Raw genomic sequence first — 19,818 nt, forward strand, 5'->3', positions numbered from 1 at the left:
AGGAGTATGTTTTTTTTTCTTTATTTACAATGATCAATATGTTTTTTCACAGAAAAAAAATACACTGTAGTAGGTTTCACACCGTGTGGAGAGAGATACGAAAAAGCTTGTGTTATCTGTACTTGCTGTATGACTACACGAAACAGCCAACCTGCTGCCTTTATGTATTTCAGTCCATGAGTTTGTACCTCTTCTCTTCAACACCGAGAACGCCCATTTGTATCTCGATTATGGTGTGTAGTGGCATCTACATACATAAGAACAATTGCCATTAGTTCAGACATATTGCATGCTTCTAGTACATCTGTTACAATATAACATTGATCAAGAAGAGGAAGGTCAAATGAATCACCTCTATCTCTGGAACTTCTCTCAAAGGCCTGTCCGCGAAATATGCATACAGTGCTCGTAGTACAGCCTAACAATGGGACAAATAGTTCAAAGCTCAGTATTTCTGCCATCCGCACTCCAACTTTCTAATAATCCATCAGCTATAACAATTTACCTGGTGAGATATGACAACCACTGGTGCACGCTGGCGTTCTAGTTCGATGATGACGGGTTCCAACCTGAGGGTTATTATGACATCAGCTGTTAGGGTATAGTTACATGGGAACTGAAATCTGGCATGGTTTGACATAGAGAGAAACCAAGTAATCCAGTACGAGTTTTTTTAGGAAACAAAACTATGGAGATTTTTGTCTGTATAATTAGAAAGTAGAAACTATAGTTTTGACCTCTGTATCACATCGAGGTAAGATTCTCCACGGGGGTAGCGATATCTTAGCTTGTCCTTCTTGCGTGACCTGGTTGAAACAAGCATTCACAATTGTCTTTTGAGATCCAAATATTCAGTACTGTGCCAAAAAGAATACTGTTAATTTCATTTCTGTTTTTGCTTAATTTGTACAGCATGGAAATAATACATTGGTCTGACACATCATATGAATGGTAAGTACGGATATCCCAAGCACATGGTGCCAATCAAAAAATTATTATACGTACTCAAATTCCTCAGGCATATTTTTCTTTATCTCTTCATAAGTCATCCCATCACAAACTCCAGAATTGATCTCATCAAGAGCACGCCATTGTATCTACAAACAACACAAGTCGAACAATCTTGGTGTACTTACTTAGCAAGAGTTCTTTAAGAAGACTTCTAAATCGTCTAACCAAATACCTTGGGAAATTCAACAATTGGACTTGCTGTCAAAATTGTTCTCTGAAGGGTACTGGTCCATATCTAAATAATTGGATAGTTAAAAATTAAAACCACTCATTCAGCCCATGTTATGCTGGTTAGATCCATCATTAAATCATGGGAAATTACTTACAGTTGCTGTTTTCTCATATTTGAGCCGCTTTTCTATAAAGTTGGCTAGTTTCTTTGCATAAAGTTCTCCAGTTTCACTGCACACCATAAACAGGCAGTTAAAGAGGAATTTATTAGCTCAATCAATACAGAAATATAATTCCAATAAGATCGACATATTTACATGGTACTTTGTTTACCGGTGCAATAACTAAACATATATAAAATGAAAAAAATTACCAAGAATTTTAATATTTTACTCACAGAACTCAAAATGACATACTAAGTGCAGAAGGTATCATCTGAAGGTGTTAGATTAAAACTTAGGGAAAACAAACCTTAGAACTGTATCACCACCGACTCTTCCTCTAACATTATGTAAACTCTCACCATGCCTGGTAAGCAAAATAGGCCGTGGTGTAAGATGAGAGTTCACCTGCAGTAGCATAATGCAACAAGATGTGTCACCAATTGGTTTGAATACACTCGTGGAAATAAACTTGAAGCAGACATTTAAAATATGTGCATCTGTTAGAACATGCAGATATTACGCTTACATAGAAAGTGCGAGCAGCTATTTATAGTATGAGTCTAGAAATACATACCAAGAAGAAGACAATCCTCCCAGGGAGATAACCGCTGATATTATTTACCTGGGTACAAGGTCAGAAAAGTATAACTTTCAAATGAAGAAACACTAAACAAAACATAGAATCTCAAGATTCAAAAACTGAAAGCATATCATAGCAAATATTATTGCCATGTTATGTGTAAATAACTTGTCTAAATATGGGCTATTTTGCACAACATCATATTCATATTAAAGTATTTCCAGAGGTATTCGATTACACATTTACACAAAAACTTGTACACATGCCATTGATCCTTCTGCCACATAGGCATGTAAAAGTTCCTAATGTAGATTCATGTGCTGTAGAATATGCAAAGGTATGGAAGAGCTTACCTGTAACTGACCATCTTGCCCCTTTACCATGTCAATCATTTTGATGTAAGAACCTTCCCCTACTGGCTCGTAGACCTGCAAAAGGAATGCTAATTGATTCAAGACTAAATAGTTCAAAGAACTAAATAATTTTACTTAGCATGTAGCACTTCATCCGAGCATAAATAGTTGAAACCTTTTCATAATTGATCAAACGTTCCTTGAAGTCCTCCAGTCCAGCTTCATAATCTGGCCTGCAACATTTCCACACGATTCAGGCAGCAATTTACTTCTATCAAATAAAGGGTCAATGTTGGGAAACTCACTGATCAGCATAGTCTGGACTTTGTTGGATCTTCAGCCGTATGTTTCTTTCGATTATGTTTGGATCAGTGCATATTGTCTCCAGAAATATAATCTGCAGAAACTGACTTCAATCATTATGAGAAGGTCAAGATTATAAACGCAAATGTACAAAATGCACCAAGGCACATGGTTAAATTATTAGATAAACTTCCAGTACCGCAGTGTATTCTGCTCAGTGCTGACTTCCATAGATGTGAAATAATTTTAGTTGAAGATGCTTAAATATGCAAATATAAAAGAATCATACCCAATGTAAATACGAATGCTATCAATTACCTTACAGTTACCTTCAGCCATTTTCATTAGCATATATCTTCGCTTTCTTGTGCTGTTTGTTGCATCAAATATACCAACCTAGAGACAAGTTGATCTGGTCAGATTGAGTGCAACATTTCATTATTTCATGCAGGCTATGCACCACCAACTTACCTGACCTCCACCATGCATCCAATCTATCATGTCCTCCATTGCTAAAGCAGCCACCTGGTAACAGTACGCCAGAAGATACAGTTAAGTTTCAATATTCTACTTTTAAGGGTTGGTTGTCACAAAATCCCATTAGACTTCTGAAAATCTAGGGTGCTAACTTGACATCCTGTCCTTGGTAGAACCTTCATGAAGAGAATCTATGGGCAAAGCCTAAGTCCCATAATTATAGCTAATGGTGAAGTGTAACCATATTGAAAAAGATGCAGGGGACATATTGCACTGACTACAAATCACAATTTTGAGGCATTTAAACACTACAAATTTTTATAGAAGCCATTAATAAACTTTTGCTCCATTGATTTGTGCTTAAATTTACCAGGGTAACCCTACAATATCCAGTTTAGGACCCATAAGGTTTTGAGAAATTTCACAACACTACGGTTCAATTAAAGGAGTCTGAAAACTTTGTGTGTTCCAGATAGGGCCTGATACCTTTAGTAAGGTAGGCAGTTATGATTACCAATGTACTTTTAAAATGAGAGCAGTGAAAAGATCGCAAGGCTTTTTTCTTGAAAATGTATAAGAGCATGTACTGGTGAATCAGAAGATGGCCTATGATGACACCTATTTTGAATGGTAGGAACACAATTTTGAAATACTTAGTAATAAATGCATGATAGTCAATAAGGTGTGCTAACCTCATTACGTGCCTCAATACCTTCAGGATTATCATCACGGAAAAAATCTGCAGGCTGAGCCAATAAAAATGCAAAAAAAAAAAAAAAAATGTTACATCGCTCTAGAACAGGATATTAGTTTTACTGGCATAGGCTCAGATAATGGTATTGAAGAATCCAACAGGATGTGCAAGTACAATACATGCATGCATGCTAAACTTATCCCTTTAAAATGCATTCCAAGAATGATTTTATACACTTATTATTAGGTTTCTAGTATCCTACCTAAGAAACAGGAAACTTGACATGATAACACTTAACAACGCATAGATTGCAAGTTTTCCACTAACAGAACTACAACAATTGTAGTTCTCACCTGATTTGCATGCTTCAGACGGCGATACTGCACACACATTCAACAAAAGAAAGCTCAGTTAATTTTGCAAGTAAGAAAACTAAACATATTAACTATGCAAGGCAGTTAATCGGAGTAAGAATATGGTTACCTTCCCAACATTGAAATGTCTAGTTTCATGACCCAACCAACGAAGGTACCTTGTAAGCTTAACCGCAGTGAAGGTTTTACCACGAGCTGGTAGGCCAACCTGATAAGGGAGTAAATATTTTCAGATGGAGATCAAACTTTTGGAAACAAGCACCGAAGAAAAATTTAGGAACATGTTCAAGCAGATAAGCATTTGACCATTTTATGCTCAGCTCAGCAGCAAGAAAAATGTACTTTCTCAAGAGGGCTGGCAAGTGCTGATTCGGGATTGAAACTTAGGAGATTTAGATTCTTACTTTCTTTAATACTCTGTTAAAATGTATTACATTACATCACATAAGATTCCTAATTATTTGTTTTGTTCACTTATATACTTAAACGAGCAATGCTTCAATCCTTTACCTAGCAGTGTGAAATACAAAATGCAAAGCGTATTGATGGTCCTGTTCACAGACACCCACCACCAGTACAATACAACAACAACAACAAAGCCTTTAAGTCCCAAACAAGTTGGGGTAGGCTAGAGTTGAAACCCAGTAGAAGCAATCAAGGTTCAGGCACGTGAATAGTTGTTTTCCAAGCACTCCTATCTAAGGCTAAGTCTTTGGGTATATTCCATCCTTTCAAGTTTCATTTTATTGCCTCTACCCAAGTCAACTTCGGTCTTCCTCTGCCTCTCTTCACGTTACTATCCTTACTTATGATTCCACTACACACTGGTGCCTCTGGAGGTCTCTGTTGGACATGTCCAAACCATCTCAACCTGTGTTGGACAAGCTTTTCTTCAATTGGTGCTACCCCTAATCTATCACGTATATCATCGTTCCGAACTCGATCCCTTCTTGTATGACCGCAAATCCAACGCAACATATGCAATTCCACGACACTTATCTGTTGACCCACCACCAGTACAATTGTCGGGTTCATAAACCCGGGGTCCCTCGTGGACCGGCTTCCACGCCAGGGCTCGGCCTAGGAGGACGACTTCTTTTCTTCTGGACCGGCCCGAGAGTCTAAATTCGACAGACCGAAGCACTCGCTTCGGGCCCTGGCCGCCTTCGGCCCATCTTACAGACCGGAGCACTCGCTCAGGCTCAGGCCAGCTCCGAACGGCCTCTCCGATCGGAGTGCTAGCGTCAGGCCCCGGCCGCCTTCGCACGGCCTCCGCTCGGAAAGCCTGACCCAAGTACCGCCTCCGACTCCCACCCCGTGTCTCCGACCAGGGTTCATAGAAAACCCTGCCCATTGCTATTCTCCGACTGGCGCGCCAGAACCGACTGGGGCCATCCGACCGGGGACGCCCGCTCGGGAAGAACCAGAAGGCGTACGAAGGAAGGCAAGACGGGGCTCGCAAGTCAAACCACGGCACCAGGGACCATACCCTGCGGAACAGTACTTTACAACCGCCCTGCCACAAACAGTATTGTAGGCGCTAACGTTTACCTCTACAGTATTGTAGGCGTCGATCAAAACACCCGTACGGTAAGACCCCCCATGTGTCTCTGGGCATCAACAGTATTGTGGGGGCCGGAATTCACCGTACCAGGTGAACGTGGTAAAGCCATGCCTCCAGTCAGCGAGACACAGGTACCGACGTCCTCCAGTCTTGAAGAAAGCAGCTCAACCTCCCACATGTAACTGACATTCTGCAGTGACATCAACAGTATCGCGGGCACCCACCATTGTCCCGTCCCCGTCGGCGTGGGCAACAAGGCTTAGAAACGTCCGTACTCTCTCCCTCTCATTTGTAAAACCATCCCTTCTTCTATAAAAGGGGATGTGCTCCCTCCAAGCACAGACAGTTCACTCAAGTCGACCTCTTCAAGTTCAAGTTTAGGGTTGGACACTTCGTTCATAGCATAGCTCCTGTCGATCTCGGCCCTTCCGACCGGACCGACCGAACACCCCATCTCTCTCTCGTTTGTAACCCCACTACAGACTTCGAGCACCTGGGCTCGGGAATAAAGTCACCGACCTACCCACACTGGACGTAGGGCGCGTTGCCTAAACCAGTATAAATCCCGTGTCATTGAGTGCTAGGCCACCTCCGATCACAACGTACAGCAAAACTACAAATATTTACTAGTTGGTCACTTTCTGTACCGACAGTTGACGCCGTCCGTGGGAAAGACGCTGTACGTTCAACACTTTTTTGGTAATCGGATGGCCCATTTCTTCGCCACCCCCGCTGTGGCGGGCTCGAGCGATACGATTCGCTTTGGCTCGATGGAATTTCCCGCACTCTCGCCCGCCGGGATGCGGGTTCCACCCGTCTTCGAGCCTTCCCAGGCTTCCGCTTCGGAAGCCTGGACTTCGTCGCCGACCGGCTCGGCATACTCCACCTCCGCGAGGAGGCGCACGTTCCAGCACCCGTCGAAGGAGCGCCCTCCATCGACTCCGGGACGCGCGACATCGACGGCGCGGCATCTGCGCTTCTTTCCGAGCAAACTCTCTGCTCAAACCCCGCTGTAAGTAATGCGCGTACTGTTACTTACTCTTCATTTACCGTCCCCAATCGAGCACCCGGAGAGACTGTGTCGTCCACACCGCAAACACCGCGCGATCGGTTCACCTACGGCCTCGCGTCCTCCGCGGATACATACACCCGGGGACTTCGAAGGGTGCTGGCGCCTTTTCCCCTCACGTCCGAATTCGTGGGAATGGCAGGCCGCGCTCCTGCCGCTTCCCACGAACCCTTGGATGGTGAGGGCGTGAGCGACGATTCCAGCATCGGCGCCGTGGCACCATGCCACTGTCCGTCCCGGGAGTGCGCCATGGCGGACGCTCCGGGACAGCCGCCGGTCGTTGTGGAATCTGCACAGACTCACACCCCTCCGGACCCACGTGCGGAGGCCCTCGCATCTGCGCAAGCGCACGCCGAGGAATTGCGACAACGGCGGCAGAACCAGCCGCCGCCTGCGCCGGCTCAGTCGGCCCAGCGCATCGCGCCCCACGCACGTGGCCTGGCGGGTGGCACCCGGGGCCGCACCCGTCAGGTCCAACGCGACATCGTGAACGAGGGAAACGATGTCCCACAATTCGTCCGGGTTGGCCAGAATATCGCTGCTGCAGCGATGCTTCTACGTGGTGTTCCCGAGCCCGTCGACCCTCAGGAGCGGGCAGTCTACCGGAACCTCTGGGTTTTAGTAGAAGCCACCGCCGTCCAACAGGCGGAAAGCTCCGCGTCACGACTCCGACGCACGCCCTCTCTCCCCACCAGGGGAACGGGGACGCACCAGACCGATCGCTCCATTCGCTCGCCGCTACAGCAGCCGGCACCGGCTCGGAGTGCGGTAGTCACGCCACGGTCCGACCGGGCGCCTGCTCCGCACCTACCATCGGGACACGAGCGGCCCGATCCGCACCAGGACGCCCGTAGCGCCATTAGCGACCGGCATCGGTCCCAACGTAATAACGATATCCACCATATAGTGGCAGGTGCCACGAATCCCGGCCAAACCATCGAGGGAACCGGCGAAACGCGCCCCAGGCGCAGTCGCCGGCCGGACGGCCGGAGCCCTAGCCCCAAGGGCCCAGGGCCTCGGGCCTTCAGCCGGCGCATCCAGAAAGCATCGTTCCCGTAGCGTTTCCGGCCGCCCACCAACGTCACCAAATACACTGGGGACACAAACCCAGGCATTTGGCTCGAAGACTTCCGGCTCGCCTGTCGGGCCGGAGGAGTAGATGATGACTTCTTCATCATTCAATATCTTCCCATTTGCGTGGGGGAACATGTCCGGACGTGGCTCGAATTCCTTCCGCACGACAACATCCGCGACTGGACGGACCTCAAGAGGGTCTTCGTCGGAAATTTCCAGGGGACGTACGTCCGACCAGGGAACTCCTGGGACCTCAAGAGCTGTCAGCAAGAGCCCAGCGAGTCCCTGCGGGATTACATCCGTAGGTTCTCCCAACGATGCTACTCCCTCCCTGACGTCGTCGACGTAGACGTCATCAGCGCGTTCCTCTCCGAGACGAACTGCGAGTCCCTTATCCACAAGCTTGACTGCTTGAAACCCCGTACCACCCGCGACCTGCTTGATGTAGCCACCAACCACAACTCCGGCGAAGAGGCGGTTGGAGCGGTCTGGAGCGGAGGCCGGGACAAGGTCAAAGCCAAACGCACAGACCCGGACGAGGGCCCCTCCACGCAGAGGGGCAAGAAAAATAAAAAGGATCGGCGTCGGTCGGACAGCGCCCCGCTGGTCGCCGCGACCGATCGCACAGTCAAGCAGCCCCATCAGGGATTGCCTGACCACTTCAACAAGCTCATGGACGGTCCATGCCCCAACCACGCCTACCCTGTCAAACACCTCTACAAGGAGTGTAAGCTCCTCAAACGTTTCCTCCGACAGGCCGGCGGGCCAAAGGAGGGAGACGGCAAAGAGGCAGCACCCAAGAAGGGAGGTACGGCAGGCAAAGACGCGAACGACTTCCCCGACGCTGACGAATGTATCATGATCTTTGGTGGATCCGACGCTATCTAGACCAAGCGACAGCATAAGGTTCGCTATCGAGAGGCATGCGCCGTCGAGTCGGCCATCCCCTCCTTCCTCAGCTGGTCTGAGTCACCGATCACCTACGATCAGAGGGACCATCCCTCCCACGTCGCAAGACCAGGACGCTATCCGCTCGTCGTCGACCCCCCCATCGTCCGCAAGAAGCGGCTACGAAGGTGCTGATGGACGGCGGCAGCGGCCTCAACATCCTGTACATCGACACCCTCGATGCCATGCGCATCCCCCGATCGGAACTCCGCCCGGCGGGCTCCCCCTTCCACGGGGTAATCCTGGGAGCGCAGGCATACCCGCTCGGGCAGATCGATCTGCCCGTCACGTTCGGCAGCCGAGCCAACTTCCGCTCGGAGGTCCTCACCTTCGAGGTGGTGGACTTTCCAGGGTCCTACCACACTATCTTGGGGCGGCCATGCTACGCGAGATTCATGGCAATCCCCAACTACACCTATCTCAAGCTGAAGATGCCGGGACCAAACAGCGTCATCACTGTGAGCAGCGCGTTCTCGCACGCCTTTACGTGCGACCGCGAACACTACGAGCTCGCCACTGCGGTCGTCAACTCGTCCGAACTCCCGCAGCTTGGGGAGTCGTCGGCTCCGACAGCCCCGGACTGCAACCAACCAACTTCCTCGTCGGCCTTCCGCCCGCTCGAAGAAACCAAGACGGTGGGAATCGACCCCACCAACCCAACCAAGACAGTTCGGATCGGGACCTAGCTCCCGGCCAAATAGGAATGCGAGCTCGTTGACTTCCTGCGCGATAATCGCGATGTCTTCGCATGGCAGCCGTCTGACATGCCGGGGATACCCCGAGAAGTCGCCGAGCACGCACTACGCCTTGCCCCGAGCTCTAAGCCCGCCAAACAACGCCTGCGTCGCTTCGACGACGAAAGGCGCAGGGCCATAGGCGAGGAAATCGCCAAACTCCTGACAGCCGGGTTCATCAGGGAGGTCTTCCATTCCGACTGACTCGCCAATCCCGTCCTGATCAGAAAGAAGACCGAGAAGTGGAGAATGTGCGTCGATTATACTGGACTTAACAAAGCGTGCCCGAAGGATCATTTCCCATTACCATGCATAGACTAGATAGTTGACTCCACCTCGGGTTGCAAAATCCTCTCCTTTCTGGATGCCCTACTCAGGCTATCACCAGATCGCGATGAAAGAGTCCTATCAGCTCGCAACCTTGTTCATCACGCCGTATGGTTCGTACTGCTACGTGACCATGCCTTTCGGCCTGAAGAACGCTGGCGCCACCTACCAAAGGTGAATGCAGCAATGCTTCGCCGACCAAATCGACACGCTCGACCAGCCCGATCAGGCCGAGCGGCCAAAACCAACGATCGCCGTCTATGTTGATGACATAGTGGTCAAAACGGCTCAAGCTTGCGACCTAATCGCAAACTTGGTCGCGACGTTCGCAAACCTCCGAAGGTTCAACATCAAGCTAAATTCCGAAAAATGTGTTTTCAGGGTTCCAAAGGGAAAACTGCTTGGATACATCGTATCCGAGAGCGGCATCGAAGCCAACCCCGAAAAGATCATGGCCATCTCCAACATGGGCCCCATACGCAACGTCAAGGGCGTGTAGAGGCTCACCGGTTGCATGGCTGCCCTAAGCCGCTTCATCTCCCGGCTCGGCGAACGGGGGATGCCGCTCTACAAGCTCCTCAAAAGGACATACGCCTTCGTCTGGACTGAGGAAGCCCAGCAGGCTCTCAAAAGCCTCAAAACGTCCCTAACGTCGGCCCCAATCCTCGTCGCTCCTTTACGTCGCGGCAAGTAACCATGTGGTGAGCGCCACCCTGATCGTAGAGAGGGAGGAACCGGGACACCAGCTCAAAGTGCAGCGACCCGTATACTTCGTCGGAGAAGTGCTTACCGACCCCAAGGTCTGGTACCCCTAGGTGCAGAAACTCCTATACGCCATACTAATGATAACCAGGAAGCTCCTACACTACTTCACCGACCACGAAGTCACGGTCGTCACTTCATACCCACTCGGAGACATCGTCCACAACCGCGACGCCGCGGGACGAATCTCCAAGTGGGCTCTTGAACTCATGGGCCACGACATCAGATATACCCCCCGCACCGCTATTAAGTCTCAGGCTCTCGCGGACTTTGTCGCCGAATGGATGGAGGTCCAGCTACCAATTCCGGACGTTACCCACGAATACGGGACAATGTACTTCGACGGGTCCGTAATGGCGCTCGGCTCGGGAGCTGGAGTGGTTCTGATTTCCCCGGATGGGAGTAGGCTCCGTTACGCCATCCGCCTCCACTTCTCAGCTTCAAACAACGCCGCGGAATACGAGGCCCTTATCAATGGACTCCGCATCGCCATCGAGCTCGGCGCTACGCGACTCTACGTCCATGGCGTTGATCAGGTCATGAAGGAGTCCTCCTGCAAAAGCCCCTCATGACGGCATACTGCCAAGAGGTGCGCAAGCTCGAGGACAAATTCCAGGGGATCGAACTACATCACATACCTCGAAGGGACAACGATGCCGCCGATTTCCTCGCAAAACTGACCGCCAGGCGGGATCCGTCCCCAAGCGGGGTCTTCATCAACGACATCCACGAGCCGTCCGCTCGCATCTTGGAAGATCCAACCTGGACGCACCCCGACGCCGAACCAGCGCCCGGGGGCTCCGACCCCAGTACCTCTACACCACCCACAAGCATCGCCGTATTGGCGCCCGGTCAAACCGATTGGCGAGTACCGCTACTCGCCTACATCCTCGAAGAGGTTCTCCCGCCCGAAAGGATGGAGGCCCGATGAATCGCTCGACGCGCGAAAACCTTCGTCGCACTTGGTGACGAGCTCTACAAACGGAGCCCATCAGGGGTACTCATGAAGTGTATCCTCACTAGCCAAGGGAAGGATCTCCTCCTCGAGGTTCATGCCGGCATTTGCGGGCATCACGCAGCCCCAAGGTCGCTGGTCGAAAAAGCCTTCCGCCAAGGTTTTTACTGGCCCACCGCACTACGAGATGCAGAGGAAGTCATTCGCAGGTGTGAGGGATGCCAGTTCTATGCCCGACAAACCCATTTGCCGGCACAAGAACTCCAAACCATTCCTATCACCGGGCCATTCGCGGTCTGGGGCCTCGACATGGTAGGACCCCTCAAAAAGGCCCCGGGCGGTTTCACTCACCTACTCGTAGCGGTCGACAAATTCACCAAGTAGATAGAGGCCAAACCCATCACCAGCATCCGGTCGGAAGAGGCAGTCAAGTTCTTCCTTGACATCATCTACCGATTCGGCGTTCCCAACTGTATCTTCACTGACCACGGGACTAACTTCACCGGAAAAAAAGTTCCTAAACTTCAGCGATGGATATGGCATCAGGATCGACTGGGCCTCGGTCGGACATCCACGAACTAACGGTCAGGTCGAACGCGCCAATGGCATGGTCCTCCAAGGACTTAAGTCACACATCTTCAACCGACTCAACAAATACGCCGGGCGATGGGTTACGGAGGTCCCAGCGATCCTCTGGAGCCTACGAACGACCCCAAACCGATCCACGGGATTCACACCCTTCTTCCTGACCTACGGAGCCGAGATAGTGTTGCCCTCCGACCTCGACCACGGCGCACCAAAAGTGAAGGCTTTCGACCACGACCGAGCCGCGGAGGCCCAACAAGACGCAGTCGACCTACTCGAAGAGGCCCGTGAAGCAACCGTCATCCGCTCCGCTCGCTACCAACAAACCCTCCGCAGGTACCACAAAAGGAAGATCAGAGGAAGGATTCTCAAAATCGGCGACCTCGTACTCCGGAGGGCCCAATCAACGAAGGAAAAACACAAGCTCTCTCCACCATGGAAAGGACCCTATACGGTAACCGAAGTATTCCGACCGGGCACCTACCGACTGGAGGACAACAACGACAACCTTCTCAACAATACTTGGAACATTAAACAGCTACGTTGTTTTTTCCCCTAAATTTGGTCTAAACCACTTTTTTGTTAGAACATGCTCCCGTAAGAGCACCCCTGCCCGAAACACTTTCAGCCCGGGTCGCTCGGGGGCTCCATGTACAATATTAAAATATTACCTCTTTTTTTACTATCGCACGATAAAGCAACTGTGTCCCCAAACAGAAGCACATTCCATTCCCTGTGTTTTCCTTACGTAACTCTGTTCTTGTTCCCAACCAAACGCACCCCGCCTTTTCCTACGGTTACAAACAGCTGAGCCCCGCGGGCCACGCCCCGGGCTCACAAGGTCGCAGCCTACGGAACAAACGGGCAGGTACGAGAAAGAAAGAATAAAAAACAAAAGTTTTGCTAAGATAAACACAGGGAACGAATATCGTGGTTCTGTCACAAGGACAGCACGGATGTATTCGTTAATACAGAAAACTATTCACACGAGGATTCACCCACAAACCTAAACTATTGCATTCTCTGCTGCTACAAATACTACCGCGGTCGCTCAACGACGTCGCCTAGAGGCCAAAGAAGAAACTGGATGCAACCACCAGGGACCCGCTCGGTTCCGCTCCTTCCACTTCGGCGAACGCAATAAATACCTTCAGGGCGTCCTCAGCAGAAGAACATGGAGCCCCTGGCTGGAGGCACCACCACACGAAATCTCCGCCAAGAGACCAACCGGCCTTCTGAGTCGATCGATTCACTCAGAATAAACACCTGAGATACAGGTCCCGGTCGGACTTTTCCGACTGAAGCTATCCGAACCTCGTCTCTCAGGTCACCAAGGTGAGCATGTGTTCATTAATACAAACAGTGCACACAAGGGCTAACCCACGATTGACAAGCGCAGGTCCCGGTCAGACGTCGACTGGAGCTATCTGAACCCCATCACTCCAGTCGTCAAGGCCAGACCTGGAGAGATCCAATAGCAAGATCTCCACCAAGAGAGATCAACCGGCCTCCTGAGTCGATCGAATCACTCAGGGTAAGCACCGGGACACAGGTAGGAAGCGAAGGGATGCCCCGTGTGGGCCACGCCGACTCCGTCACGAAACAACGAGCGCGAGTCCTGGTCGGACATTTCCGACTGAAGCTCTCCGAGCCCTGTCACTCAAAACTATCAAAGGTAAACACTGTAAAATCCCCTCTATTTCTTTATAATCATTTCATACATCCATACGCGCATTTCATACCATACGCCTGAACCCCCCGGACAGTTAGGGCATGAACCGCCCGGGGGTTCGGGAACTCAGCATCGCACATGCAGCGAAATGCATCAGAACGTTCCGTGATTGCGTCACGAAGCGGCGGTTGCCTCATTCGATATGAGCAACCGAAACAGAGCCAGGGGAGAAAACCGCAGATGAGCCTTGTGCGGCCCTCGCCCGGTCTGGCGGACTGGGTCATCTCAACCTTCTCGTTCGATCCTGAACCTCTCGCCAAGCCCACAGAATCTCCATCGATGGAAGGCTGAAAGGCCACCTAGGTTGGTCTCCAGAACGACCTAGGCATCTGTCGGGTTGCAGGTAAAGGAGTAGTGAAATGTCACAAGAGGGCTATGCCGACCCCGTCATGAACGACGGACCCGGATTCCACTCGATCACACCCGTTAACAACTCACCGAGCTAGTCTTTCGAGCCCGAGCGATCGGGACAGGAGACGAAACTCAGCCCCTCTGGTTGTGAGAAACCGAGGATGGGGTAAACGCACATAAACTCACATCGACCCCTACGAAGGCCCGACAGGGCTTGGGGGCTCAAGAAAAATGCCAAGGACGGCGACCTCGAACTCACCAGATCCACGACTACGACTCGCCCGGTCCCCGGCGCGCACCGACGCCAGGACCCGCGAGCACCGCCTCGTCTGATCTTTAACTAAACTAACAACGTCTTCGTAACGGCTTCAGACGGCTTCACTACGCTCCAAATAAACCCTGGGACCGCGACCCCGAACTCGCGTCGACAGGATCGGCGACATCCGGCTACGGCTCCTAGGACCGCGACTCTTAAACTCGCGTAATGGCTTCACTAACTAAAACTCTCTTGATCCACGGCGCGCACCGACACCATGGTCCGTTCACGACTCCGACTCACCCGATCCCACGGTGCGCAACGACACCGTGATTAAACAAAAATCCGTCTCAAAAAACACGCACACACGCCCGCTAAAAACACCCCCTAGACGGTTCTGCCCGAACCACCCGGGGGCTACACTCGCGGGTGCGCTCGCGCGCACCCGCCGAACAAAAAACCTCCCCTGCTAGCAACGCAGAAAAAGCCCCCAGCCGGTTCTGCCCGAACTGCCCGGGGGCTACACCAGCGGGTGCGCTCGCGCGCACCCGCCGGCAAGACGAAAATCCCCCGGACGATTCTGCCCAAAATCGCCCGGGGGCTCCTGTCGGGTTCATAAACCCGGGGTCCCTCGTGGACCGGCTTCCATGCCAGGGCTCGGCCCAGGAGGACGACTTCTTTTTTCTGGACCGGCCCGAGAGTCTAAATTCAACAGACTGAAGCACTCGCTTCGGGCCCTGGCCGCCTTCGGCCCATCTTACAGACCGGAGCACTCGCTCAGGCTTAGGCCAGCTCCGAACGGCCTCTCCGATCGGAGCGCTAGCGTCAGGCCCTGGCCGCCTTCGCACGGCCTCCGCTCGGAAAGCCTGACCCAAGGACCGCCTCCGACTCCGACCCCATGTCTCCGACCGGGGTTCATAGAAAACCCTGCCCATCGCTATTCTCCGACTAGCGCGCCAGAATCGACTGGGGCCATCCGACCAGGGACGCCCGCTCGGGAAGAACCAGAAGGCGTACGAAGGAAGGCAAGACGGGGTCGCAAGTCAAACCACGGCACCAGGGACCATACCCTGCAGAACAGTACTTTACAACCGCCCTGCCACAAACAGTATTGTAGGCGCCAAAGTTTACCTCTACAGTATTGTAGGCGCCGGTCAAAACACCCGTACGGTAAGACCCCCCATGTGCCTCTGGGCATCAACAGTATTGTGGACGCCGGAATTCACCGTACCAGGTGAACGTGGTAAAGCCATGCCTCCAGTCAGCGAGACAGCATTTTTGCAGGTACCGACGTCCTCCAGTCTTGAAGAAAGCAGCTCAACCTCCCACACGTAACTGACATTCTGCAGTGACATCAACAGTATCGCGGGCACCCACCATTGTCCCGTCCCCGTCGGCGTGAGCAACAAGGCTTAGAAACGTCCGTACTCTCTCTCCCTCTCATTTGTAAAGACATCCCCTTCTTCTATAAAAGGGGATGTGCTCCCTCCAAGCATAGGCAGTTCACTCAAGTCGACCTCTTCAAGTTCAAGTTTAGGGTTGGACACTTCGTTCATAGCATAGCTCCTGTCGATCTCGGCCCTTCCGACCGGACCGACCGGACACCCCATCTCTTTCTCTCGTTTGTAACCCCACTACAGACTTCGAGCACCTGGGCTCGGGAATAAAGTCACCGACCTACCCACACTGGACGTAGGGCACGTTGCCTGAACCAGTATAAAGCCCGTGTCATTGAGTGCTAGTCCACCTCCGATCACAACGTATAGTAAAACTACAAATATTTACTAGTTGGTCACTTTCTGTACCGACAACAATATTACTCAAAATTCAATTTAGTTTTCCATAGAAAAACCCGTCTATTTAAATTCATCCAAACACTAAAAAGGACATGGTAGGTAGCAAAAGTGTAACAAGCAAAGTTTGCTTATCTTGTTGACAAAAGGATCACAAAGAAACACTCAAATCACATAAGAGATGAAGAATGTTTAAAATTATATCACACGATTTCAACTAGTATTTACCAAAACAATGGCCAGCTTCCGGTCCTCCTTTGACCCATGCAAACGATCAGCTACAGCTGCAGCTGCAACAGCTCCTGCTGCTTCTGGCATTGTCTGTAGAAATGTCAACAATAGTCAAAAATTAGAATACAAACTTCATTCTGGATTTTTTTTCTCAAACCACATCAATCATCAATGCCCATTTAATTAATTCAACTAGAGTCATGTTGATTTATATCAAAATACTATCTCTGTTAGTCCAACAACATTAAACATATGCAGATTCATGACTATTATCTATCCATTTTACCTTTTTTTAACGAACACACGAGAGCTGTGCAGCATTATATTCCAAAGAAGAAAAAAACTAAAAAAGGGGTTTGGAGAAACCCATACAACACACACCCACTCACTCTTAAAAGACAAAAACACATGCGCCTGTGATTACAAGAACACGACCTCGACCTAGCATATTAACCCTCTTCTGGCGCAATGGTAAGGACATGTGAGATACCTCAAGCACAGCCATTCCCTACAACAACTCCTCACTAATGAATGATAACACTCCAGCTACACTAGGACAAGCCCCGTTGAAGACACATTGATTATGATGATTCCAAATTGATCATGATCCTACAATGATAATTGAATTCAAACCTTTCTGAACCTAGCCATCAACTCTCTCTTCTTTTTACCTACTATTAGTAAAGGAGATAAACAAATGCTGACCTTTGCTGATCCAAAACTAAACCCAGATGCCAGGGAGCATGCACTGGCTGATTTTGGAAGCATAGGAGAGCCAACACCCCTGTCAACGAACAGCCCCTTTTGACCATCTAGCTTTTGCAGTGGTGTAAAGGTGCCAACTGATTTTGATTCAATGAGTCCAGAATTCTTAGAAGAATCTGTTGCCCAGGCCTCAATATTCTATAGAAGAAACATATTAATTTTCAATAGCATTTTGATTTACAGAGATACAGAATATAAGTAATTAAAAAAGCATGCAGTGCAGGTATCACATATGTGCAAGTCAGAGCAATTATAGTTCATTGTATGAAATGATAACCATCTAAGACCGGACTAATTCCATGATGGTATAAAATTCAGGTATAGAACTTAGAATTTGTCATTTACACCAAGTTTTCCAGATAACAGCCAACCTTCTTGTCGTTACTACGATCTTCTAATTTTGCAGAAACACTACTTGGACTCTGAATCCCATCACTTAGAAGGATATCATTTGTCCACAATGCCCCAGTATGAATCATGGATGCTGGAGTCGCAGCAAGGTTTGCAGCATATCCATTTGGTGGTGCAGTTGGCGGGGACGGAACAACATAGTGTTCCAAGTCAAGTTCCAAAGTAGCCGCTGATCCTTCCTGTAGAAATACAAGAAACAGAAACCTGTGAGAAATCACAACACAAATTAGCTCAGCGTCAGCATGCAATTATAACAATAAGTGTACGAATAATGAGTAGAAAAGGATGAGAAAATGGTAAGGAGATATTTTTTTATAGGTATAGGATATAGAAAAAAGAGTATAAAGAAGGTTGCCAAACGGTAAGGACGAAAACCAAACAGTAACAAAAAAGAACCTGCTGATTTTCTTGCTATCAAATGACTTGCCATTTGGACAAGCAGATATCCCCTTCTAATTGTATTGCTTTAGAGAATAAGATATTGATAAGGCAGTTACACATGTTGCACAAAGAAGACACGGAACTTTGCAACCATATGCATCCACCACAGGGAAGCATACAGTATCAAGCACAAATGCAATTACCTCAGTTGCATTAGTGGGCGCGACATTGATACTGATATCAGGGATCCCCCGGACTTTGGAAGGCTGAAAATTCTCCTTGTACACCCTCCAGCTCGCAGCAAGTTCGAGCGGTGACACAAGGTCTGCCTTGTTGAACACCCTGAACTCGAGCACCTCATCATCTCCATTGAGCTTGAACAGCGCAACCCTCACATCGCCCTCGAGCATGCCTCCGGTGAGGAGCCGTGTGGGCCCTTCCTCAATGATGCAGGGGGTTTCGGCGTCTTTGGGCTTCAGCAAGAACTTGAAGTCCAGTGTTTCTACAGACAAGTCCACAGCAGAACAATCCATGTACGCTTTCATGAGAGCTTGACATTTCAATTCTGTAGGTGGATCAGAGAGATAATGGGAAGAAAAAAAAAGGTAACAGAGAACAACTATATATTTAACAAAACCCAGGACCAAGTTATAAGTACAAGAAGATCGTTAAAGGTCAAACAAAAAGGTAAAGAAACAGCTACTAGGAAACAAACGCTAACAGCCAATTTGAAGCCATAGTTAACTGAGTAGCAGAACAGGACAGCAAGGAGGAGGCAGCGTACCATGGTCCGGCGGCACGACGAAGCTGAGCTCCCACATGGACGCGAGCTCCCTCTCCATGGCCAGCTGCAAAACCAAACAGCAGCAACGGGATCATTTCGGCGGCGCGAGCGCAAGAAGCGGAGCAAAGAGCACAAGCATCGGGTGGGGTGGCAGGCAGTGCGTGCGTACGGCGCGGGAGGGGTCCCAGGTGCCGATGATGGGCTCGGAGCCGTAGACGTGCGGGACGAGGTCGCCGCTGATCTCCGCGTTCTCCATCTTGAGCGACACGTACAGCTGCGCCCCGCCGTGCCACGCCTCCGCGGCGCCGCCCTCGCCGCCCTCCCCGCCGGCGCCGCCCTCCCCGCCGACGCCCAAAACGGCGCCCACGCCGTCGATGCTCTTGGACCCCGACGTCCCCATGGCCACAGCCTAGAGGGGTGACGTGGCGGCGCAAGTGGAGCAGCACGTGGGAGTGGAATCGGGGCGGTGGTGGTGGAGGGGGAGGTCTTTGGTTTAATGGAGGGAGGCCGTTGGCGTTTGGATTGGGGCGAATGCAACCGGGAGAGCGATGGGAGTGACCCGCAGGTCTCGGAGTCCGCAAGGGACGGAGCGTGCGGGGCCCGCCGGAGGGGATAAGGGGAGGCGTCCGACCTGCCAACGCCGGCATCCGAGCTGCTGCGGCGGCGGCTCCGCCGCGTCTGCGCGCGGCGTCCTGACCCCAGCCTGCTTCATGCTCTGTTTTCTTGTAAAATCTCTGCATTATCCTAGTATAGAACTCCTTGGCATATGTAAAAGTTTTATATAAATCAGTGTATTTTAATAGGAAAAATAGAAATAAGGGAAAAATTCTACATTCCAAGAGGCCTTAATATAAGGAGCTTTACATTCAAAAAAAAAAGTGATACCGTAGTTTTTATTTTTTTATTTTTTTATTTGCTTGCCTCTCGTTATCAATCGGCCGAAGCCTCGGAAGAAATTAGATTATACAC

The 19,818-nt window shown here is 50.2% G+C and overlaps 1 protein-coding gene across 3 annotated transcripts; it reads right to left on the reverse strand.

Moving 5' to 3' along the window:
* Window positions 1–21: 21 nt before the first annotated feature.
* On the reverse strand, window positions 22–19,564 carry LOC136512162 (6-phosphofructo-2-kinase/fructose-2,6-bisphosphatase-like). Of its 3 annotated transcripts, none has more exons than XM_066506145.1 (23): window positions 19,019–19,564; window positions 18,850–18,913; window positions 18,269–18,630; window positions 17,645–17,863; window positions 17,214–17,411; window positions 16,506–16,598; window positions 4,237–4,335; window positions 4,107–4,133; window positions 3,752–3,805; window positions 3,054–3,107; window positions 2,901–2,978; window positions 2,585–2,676; window positions 2,455–2,512; window positions 2,280–2,354; window positions 1,921–1,968; window positions 1,654–1,751; window positions 1,338–1,413; window positions 1,184–1,246; window positions 1,006–1,097; window positions 738–806; window positions 506–569; window positions 353–418; window positions 22–247 (listed from the first exon to the last, which is right to left on the reverse strand). In XM_066506145.1, the coding sequence occupies exons 1-23, from the start codon at window positions 19,247–19,249 to the stop codon at window positions 170–172; spliced, it is 2,358 nt and encodes a 785-aa protein (XP_066362242.1). In that variant the 5' UTR covers window positions 19,250–19,564; the 3' UTR covers window positions 22–169. The 3 variants fall into 3 exon arrangements, with proteins under 3 accessions (XP_066362242.1, XP_066362241.1, XP_066362243.1); XM_066506144.1 differs by having other exon boundaries at window positions 2,585–2,685; XM_066506146.1 differs by having other exon boundaries at window positions 18,269–18,567; window positions 19,019–19,562.
* Window positions 19,565–19,818: the final 254 nt, after the last annotated feature.

Source organism: Miscanthus floridulus, chromosome 16 (assembly GCF_019320115.1).
Source record: "Miscanthus floridulus cultivar M001 chromosome 16, ASM1932011v1, whole genome shotgun sequence".
Classification (NCBI taxonomy): Eukaryota; Viridiplantae; Streptophyta; class Magnoliopsida; order Poales; family Poaceae; genus Miscanthus; species Miscanthus floridulus.